Raw genomic sequence first — 9239 nt, forward strand, 5'->3', positions numbered from 1 at the left:
TCGCAAGTTGTCTGCTAATATGATCGCAAATCTGTCACATTTTGTAGCAAATCTATAGCTAATCTTTAAAAAATCATTAATCAAATTTGTAGAAATTTTGTCGCTAAACCAAAGCTATTCGAAGTGAGAAAGTAGAGTTATGAAATAATCGCAAATTTGCTAGGAAATAATCTGTAGTCAATTAGTTGTAATACTATCGCAAAATGTCATCGCAAATTCCTTTTAAACTAGTAACAAATCGATAAGTATCTCACACTACAAGAAAATCTGGCTTTTGCTACGCTTTTAAAGCATTCCAAATATGCAAAAAGTGCAGCGATATTTTTTCACCACGCTTTTTTATAAACGTGCCGATTGAGTTAGTGTTAGCTACGCTTCGAAAGCGTGCCAATAGGAGACAGCCACACTTTTGAAGGGAGAAAATAAGAAAGTATAAAAAGAATTGATTTTTTTATTGATTTACATAAATTATTTACATGCTATAATTATAATTAAAAAAATTACAATTCTATAATAACGCTAATAATTTAATTTACATACTGCAAATGTAATGCCAATAAGCCATAACAACCTCTTTGTTTCCAGCTGAAATATGGAGAAAAATGCTTGATCCATTTTTGGAGAATTTACCGAGAAACCATCAATTGAGTGTTGATTACCTCATCAGTTCTGCAGATTACAGAAAAGCAACACGAATCAATAGAAAAATGGAAAATTTTGTGTCCATACACGAGGTCATAGAACTATAAGCCAAACTAACACATGATGAAATTCCATAAATGGATTCATAGAAGATGATCACCAAAGAAGTAGCAAGAAATTCAACAAAAAAAAAAAGAAAAGAACTTTCATAATTATAAAGAATCCAACAACAGTCAAAATCAAAGGCACTGCACTACACTACACAACATCATGTGATTCTTGTTTGCACGCAAAAGAAATTAATCAAGATAAACAACAGAATCAAATAGAAGAAAGCAAGATGAGAAATTAAAGTAAAAACTTTACCAAGAAACACAAATAGGATTCATTTTCAGCTTCTCTCAACAAAAGAGAACAGGGTGAGTCGAAAATAGCATGAGCCAGTAAATAGCTGAATAATTGATAAGAGACGTTGAAAAAAAAGAGTACAATAATTGACTATTTAACACTGACCAAAAATCAAACAATTGATTCCCATTAAAAGAGATTGCATCAGAAAACAGGTTCAATAACATCACTCTACAGTAGCAATTTGTGCAAGTTCAACCAACTAAATCAGTAGAGGATATTAACCATCTTTCCATGCCCTTGCCAACAACTTCATAAACCAAATAATCTTTTCTCAAAAGAATCAGCAAAGTTATCGTCTTTAAACAAGTCTTAAATATTCGTTTTAATTACAACCTTATACTTTTATAAAAATTCGAACATAACCTCCTCTAAAAATATAGAACTTAGCCACCCATACGGATTCCCTCTTTCTCAACATTTCACCAACCTTTTATCAGCAAGTACCACAACAATATATTCTCAAAATACTTGATAATAGTGTAAAAATCAATTTTTAAACCCTATACCCAGGGTAGTTACCAAAACAACATTGGCAGCCTAATTTCAATTTTGTTTTTAAAATATCAAATGAATTCAAAATTGCACAAACTTTATATCCATATGATCGTCTCGAATTAAGCTTTCTATTAAACGAAAAATCATAATTTTTTGCTTACTCTAGCTTTGGGAATAGAAGCAAAACCGTAACTGCTCTGTAGCATCTTAAAATCAGAAAACAGCAGCAGCATGTGATATTCAAAATTCAATATAAAATCCAAGTTAAATCCAATGACCTTGAAAATTAATGTGATTCAACTTCACTCATCCAAGTTTCTTTTCCAATTGGCTCCAGATCAATATCGTTTTTAATGAAGGAGTTATATAACTTAGAAGTTGAGTAATTTTCTGCAGAATTCTGTTTTAAAAGTTAATGAACATATCCTCTTCCAAATCCCATAACTTACCCATTAAAACATTGACAGCCCTGAAATTTAAATTAAATATGCTAAACATACTTAAATTTCACCTTCAATTAGTTCCATCTCAATAACTATCCAGAATCCAAAGTTATAAACTCTCAAAGTTACTGATTTAAGAAAACAGAATCTGACTTTTACTGCATAATGCATCATCTTTCAAAAATTCATATCTTCAAAACTACAAGTCCAACCGTTCTGAAATTTTACGGCATTAAAATAATAGGACTAAAGTTTCATTTAAAATTGGTTCCATTTCAAAATTCAATTCGAAACACACACAGCAAAGCCAACAAGTTACTGCTGTTCTAAAAATTCTGCAGTAAAAATCAGATTCCACAACCATAACTCAAAAATTCACCATAAATCATATACTTAACAAAAAGGTCTTAAATTCCCCAATCCAGCTCCTTATATTTCCAAGCTTAGTCTAGACTTGGTCTCACGCAATTCCGATCATCATAGAATTAGTTATAGCTTTTCAAAGTTACCGATTTCATGTAAAGATAATGCAGGAAATCAGATTTTTCAGTTTAACTTTGAAAATCACAACTAATTCTCCAGCTAATTCAAACTTCTCAAAATTAAATTCCAACAACGAATTTCATCCTAGTTTACTTAGCTTTTACTCTCTTATCATTTTGATTACTGTTGAATATCTGATTTACTTCCAAAGTTTCCATTTAATTTCAAAACTCAGATTCTCAGCAATCAATTCAACATTTCAAGATTCATTCCTCCAAATATCCTCTAAACCCAACTCCAATCAATCACCAACTAAGTACATTACAATAATCATATAACCAGTTTAATAACAATTAACAAAAATTTCAATTTAATCCATCAAAATACAGAATTCACAACAATCTCTCATCAAACAATTCATAAACCAAGCATGATCAATTTCACAAAATCAACGAATTCAATCAAAGTTCCAACCAAAATCTCAATCATTCCAATCACAATCTCAGCCACAATTCAACATTCATATAATCAATCAATCACTCACAACTATTATACCTATTTGCAGTTATCCAATAAACTTTGTCGGCATTCTTAAATTAACCCCCTACCTCGATTAGCCGAAATTCGATAATTAAGCGCAGCAAACCCCTCTTTTGTTTTAGTTTGTAGCAGCAACAGACTCGAACCAAACTAGCAGCAGCAGCAGCAACTCTAACAGTTCTTTATTATCATCAACACTATCTCCTATGATAGTTCTATCAGCAAACAAAGAAGGCAGAGCAGGAGTGTTAAACGGAGACATGGGTTTTCTTTACCAGAACAGAAAAAGACTAAGGAACAAAATGGAAGTAGCGCAAATTCAAGAATGGAAACAACAGGGTTACCGGTAAATTTGTCCTGGTTTCGGCAACGACGACGACAGCAAAAGAACACAACTCCTCTCCCTTCTCACATTCTGTTCGATCGACAGAGGCAGAAGCGGCAAGCAAGAATAACAATAATCAAAATAGGTCGTGAATGGTACAGAATTCAGAGACAAGGACGAAGGAGGCGGTGGTGACCGAGCAATACCAGCGCAGTAGCTGAAATAGTTCACAGCAGCAATGCCGACGATGCTTCTCTGACGGCAGACTCTCAACAGTGGCTCAATCAAAGAAAACAAGGCGCAACAGCAATGGTGTGACCCCAATCGACGGCAGCGGCGGCGGCGGAGTAGGACAGTGCGAGAACAGACCTCGTCCTTTTCCTTCCAGGTTCGTTCTTCTGACAGCAGCGACGGTTAGGATTCCGAGGCAGTGACTCCCTCAATGGCGACGGCGGCGGTCTAGGCGGAATCGGCGGTGATGACGGGAGCAACCTTCCTCCCCTTCCTTGCTCTCGAGCTCTCCGTCTCCCTCTCTCAATCTCTCTTCTCCTTCCTCACGTCCGACTCTCTCTCAGCACTCCTCCACCTTCACCTGACGGCGACGGCGACGACGGTCTTCCCGGCGCCTTCCCTTCCATCCCGTCCCTCTCTTCTCCTTCCTCTTATTCCCGTTTCCCCCTCTCTGTTTCCCCCGTTTCTTTTCTTCCCCTTCTGTGTGTATGTTTTGCTTGTTTTGATTTAGGGATTAATGGAATTAGGGTTTTATTTGGAACTTTTAGGTTAGGATAAAATATGTATTAATAATATAATAATTTTATAAAGGTATTTGAAATAAAATAACAATTCAAAAATTAAATATAATACTGTAAAGATTATTTTTAAATACGTAAAATTTTATTTATTAATATATCAATGAACTCAAATGATTATCTTTAATTTAAATCATAAAGTAAATATACTAATTACATTTTATAAAATACAGTTTAAATGTGAGAAAATCAATTATTCAAATTATATGTCATAATCTTTCATAATCTCTCTATTACCAAGATTTTAATTTCAATTTGTATAAAATAACTAATTATAATAAAAATTGTACATACACGTTAACTAACTTAAACTCAAAGTATTTATAAAAATTAATTTAATCATTTCTAATAAATTAATCTCTAAGAGTTCAATTTAATAAAATTAATCGTAATTTAATCATAATACAAATTTCTTAAATTAAATTATATAATACTTTTATTGCTGAGTTTTAATTTCAAATAACCAATTATAAAAATTTGCACAAGAATATTAATTATCTTAACTCCAAATATTAATAAAACTAATTTGATTATTCTTAATAGATTAGTTTACAAAATAAGGAGTTCAAATTAATAATAAGTCATAGCTTATTCATAATAGAAATCACTTAAATTAAATTATACAATTCTTACTTATTTTTCAATCACTAAAATTATGAAAATGTTCCATTATGATAAAATTACTTAAGAATCTTATTTGATTTAAAAATGAAGTTATCTCCGAATCTATTTAATTATTTCTAATAAAATAATTTCTAAAATTATAAAGTTTAAATTTAATAAAATAAAATCCCAATCTATTTATATTTAGATTTTTAAAAAATGCGAGATGTTACAATGGGTACTGCCGGCGAAAGAGAGAGAGAGAGAAAGAGAGAGAGCTCAAATGAGAGGAGAGGAGAGCTTTCGACGACAGCAACAACAGGAGGAACAAATTGAATAGGGCTGAACCGCCGAACAAAGCTTCCACGCGCGATGTTGCACCCACGGTTTGTCCCTGGAGGAGAAGAGTTCGACGATGACTGAAGAGGAATGGTGGGCTGCTACGACTGCGTTCAAAGGAGGTTTGGCACTAGGGTTCTCCAATTTGAATTTTCAGAGGAAAAGAGAGGGGTGGAGTGCCCTCATACAGGTAATACTATTGGCCTTTTATTTTCTACTGCTAATGATACATTTGATTTGGGTTTTTATTTTTTATTTTTATTTTTAGTATTTTTATTTTTTAGATTTTGCAAAGAAAAAATAAAAATAGCAGGTAAAAGTAGAAAATAAAATTTTATTATTTTTACTTTTTTTTTTACGAAATTCAAAATACAAAAAATATTAAAAATAAAAACACAAATCAAATAAATCCTAAATTTTTTAGAGATTTAAGACAAATTCAGCAATAATCTTGAAAACTAAAAGCTAGTGATAGAATTTTAGTGAAATTTATATTTATATTAATAATGGTATATAATTAAAATATAATTAATTTGAAAAATAAAAAAAATAAAAATTAAATTAAATTAGATATTTTGTATACTATATAACTAGTATTTGTTAAATATAGTAATTTGTAACAAATGGTTCAGTGGCAAGTGGGGGTTATTTTTGCTCCAAGGTTCTTGGTTCGAGACCTGGCAGACACATTTTAAAAGTTTTTTCACGCAGACCAGTTTGCACCGGTTCTTTCCGGTTTGATTCGATTCCTACCAGTTCATATCGGTTTTCTTTCTTAAACGGTCTAAGAAGTAAATCGAATCGAATTAGAGTCTGGTTTACCGATTTTTTAGTCGAACCGACCGGTCCGGTTCGATTTTTACAACTATAATAGCAAGTGTACATTTGTATATGTGTGTTATGATTATAAATTTTAATATGTTATTTGTAAAGTTTGATTATATGTGTAAATCAAGTTTGTTAGTATTATTTATTAATTTTAATTATATATATATATATATATATATATATATATATATATATATATATATATATATCTATTCATATACATAGATATTGATTACGTCTTGCATCAATGTATAACAAGATCTCAAATTCTCAATCTCAAATCTCATATATAGTATATATAATAGGGCTCATTTTAGTTTTTTCATGTAACGATAATAAAATTTCAAATTTTGATTTAAAGCATTAGAAATAATGCTTATACGCAATTTTTTATTTGAAATAATAAAAAAAAGCTCTTATTATAGGTATGTTTTACATTTTTGAAATTAAATGCTTTTTTGTTTTTTGAATTACTTTTTTTTCTTTTGTTTTCAAATTTTTATTTTGATTTTTTTTTAAAAAAATTAAATTTTAAAAAATATTTTATGAGGTAGATAAGATTTTTTTAAAAAAATATGAAAATATTTATATAAATATCAATGATCTTATATTAAAATAATTTGTATTACTTTTTTAATGATTTTTTCATGAATTTTCCATGAATTTATATAGTGGTTAGTGATTAGTAGTAACATGGGACTAATATTTTTTCTGACAAATTAGTAACAACATGAAATAAGCGAGAAAAGTATATCAGTTGTTAAACGGTCGCTAATTCCTCACTAAATAAGCTTTTGATTAGTGACTCAATTGCGACCAGTTACTTATAAAATTTTCTCGATCAGTTTTGGATTTGTTATAACTCTGCGACGGATTTCCAACGAGATTAGCGAGTAATTTGCTACAAAATAGGTAGGATATAGCTTTTACTTTGCGACAAGATTGCAGTTGCCAAGTCGCTCACTAAATTAAACTTGCAACAACTTAGCGACAAATATATTTTGCCCGCTAATCAGCGACTTGAAATCAGTGACCAAACTCTGTCAGTTGTTAAACGCTCGCAAATTTCTCACTACTTATGTCCTAGACGCTCAATATCCGTATTTCCACTTTAGCGACTAATTAGCGAGAAACAGTTCCCTAGCTAAATTATTTATCTGTTGCGATAAAGCGACGACTGTTTTCTGTCGCTACTCTTATTTTGAATTTTACAATATTATGCGAGAAATTAGCGAGAAACTAGTTGCTTGCTAAAAAATAAAAACTTTGGTGACAAATTAGCTAGGAAATTATCCATCGCAAAAATGCATTTCAATTCTTCGTGACAGATTAGCTAGGAACGTTGTTCCTCACTAATTAGCCATTTCGCACAAAGTTTATTTAGCGACGAACTAGTATGTGAATTGTTTCTCGCTAATTGTATATCAAACACTTGCGACGGAATAGTGACAATAATATCACCCGTTACTTTATTTTTATTCGATTGAACCCCTAAGCGACTGATTTGCTAGAACATTGTCACTCGCTAATTAACTTGTGACAAATTAGCGAGGAAATTTTTCCCGCTCTTTTTTTAGCCACAAAAGTCAATCTGCGAGAAACAAATTTACTCGTAAATCTCTCGCTAATCAGTCACTTTTCTCAAGTTCAGGTATTTTGTGACCACTCATTAATTTTGTCGTTAGTGCGTCACTAATTCCTCGCAAGTTAGTGACAGATTAGTGATAAAACATATTTCTCGCAAAAATTCGTCGTTAATTTGTCAAATTGTTGTAGTGTGAGGAAGGGGATAGCATTTGAATGAACCCTGGCATGTGAAGAAGCGTTCAAGCATTTCAAGGAGATACTTGCAACACCACCTGTTCTTGGTGAGCCAAAGAACGGGAAACCGCTATACTTGTACTTGGCCATAACCGATGAAGCAATGGCGGCAGTGTTAGTATGAGAAGAAGGAAAGATCCAACAACCAATTTACTTTGTGAGCAAAGCACTGCAAGGAGCAGAGTTAAGATACAGCAAACTAGAGAAGCTAGCACTTGCGCTCTTGACCTCTTCCCGTAGATTGCGACAATACTTCCAAGGTCATCAAGTGATTGTGAGGACGGACCAGGGAATCCGCCATGTACTACAGAAACTTGACCTAGGGGGAAGAATGATGACTTGGGCTATTGAACTGTCCCAATACGACCTACGGTATGAACCCAGGCATGCGATTAAAGCTCAAGCCATGGCCGACTTTTTGGTGGAAGTCACAGGAGACCCAACCGAGTCACTGAGTGCACGGTGGAAGCTCTACGTGGACGGAGCTTCCAACCAGACATTCGGGGGAGCCGGGATAATCCTGGAAAGCCCGACGGGAGTCGTGTATGAACAGTCAATCAAGTTTGAATTCCCGGTATCAAACAATCAAGTAGAGTATGAGGCTCTTCTGGGTGGCTTAGTCTTGGATAGGGAGGTCGGAGCCACAAGATTGGAAATATGTAGTGATTCACAGGTCGTGACCTCACAGATCAGTGGAGCATATCAGGCCAGAGACTCATTGCTGCAAAAATATCTGGAGAAGGTCAGAGAATTAACCAGGGAATTTGAGAAGATCTCGGTGCACCATGTCCCGAGAGAGAGGAACATGCGAGCAGACCTCTTGTCAAAGCTGGCAAGCACAAAGCCAAGAGCAGAAAACCGATCTCTCACCCAAGGCTTGATAAAAGAACCAGCAGTTACCCTCCATTTAACAAAGGCAGATCCCTCTTGGATGGACCCAATCACTGACTTCTTGGAAAGCGGTAAGCTCCCTGAAGACGAGAAGTTGGCAAGAGCATTGAGAAGGGAGGCGGCCATGTATGCAATCATACAAGGCCAGTTGTTTAAAATGGGACTAAGCCAACCCTTGCTGAAGTGCCTGCATCCCGACCAAATGGACTATGTGCTTAAGGAGGTCCATGAAGAATGTTGCGGTCACCACATCAGGGGCAAAGCCCTAGCAAAGAAGCTCATCAGAGCCGGCTACTACTGGCCGTCAATGATTGAGGATTCTAAAGACTTCGTGAGAAAATGCATCAAGTGCAACCGAATTAAGTTTTCTACGTCTTCCTGAGCCACTAGCCAAGTGGATAGGGGCTGAGCCACTAGCCAGCATATCCTCGTCTAATTGTCGGAAGTTTATGTGGAGGCAAGTAGTAACTCAGTTTGGTATCCCTGAGGTCGTTATCTTCGATAACGGGACGCAATTCACCGATAAGAAGTTCGGAGAATTCCTCGCCGGTTTGGGTATAAAGCAAAAATTCTCATCCGTGGAACACCCTCAAACCAACGGCCAAGTTG

General features: G+C 34.1%; 1 protein-coding gene and 1 long non-coding RNA gene across 2 annotated transcripts; one reads left to right on the top strand and one right to left on the bottom strand.

The window, feature by feature from the left end:
* Window positions 1–244: 244 nt before the first annotated feature.
* LOC130982467 (uncharacterized) lies at window positions 245–4057 on the bottom strand. Its single transcript, XR_009087170.1, has 3 exons — window positions 3359–4057; window positions 3083–3229; window positions 245–669 (listed from the first exon to the last, which is right to left on the bottom strand). It is a non-coding gene; the product is annotated as an uncharacterized LOC130982467 (long non-coding RNA).
* A 1109-nt stretch (window positions 4058–5166) lies between these two features.
* LOC130980426 (uncharacterized) lies at window positions 5167–9012 on the top strand. The gene is made up of 3 exons (XM_057904110.1): window positions 5167–5280; window positions 7750–7853; window positions 7980–9012. Exons 1-3 carry the CDS (start codon window positions 5167–5169, stop codon window positions 9010–9012), a joined length of 1251 nt encoding a protein of 416 aa, XP_057760093.1.
* The last annotated feature ends 227 nt before the right edge of the window (window positions 9013–9239 follow it).

This window comes from Arachis stenosperma, chromosome 5 (genome assembly GCF_014773155.1).
Source record: "Arachis stenosperma cultivar V10309 chromosome 5, arast.V10309.gnm1.PFL2, whole genome shotgun sequence".
Classification (NCBI taxonomy): domain Eukaryota; kingdom Viridiplantae; phylum Streptophyta; class Magnoliopsida; order Fabales; family Fabaceae; genus Arachis; species Arachis stenosperma.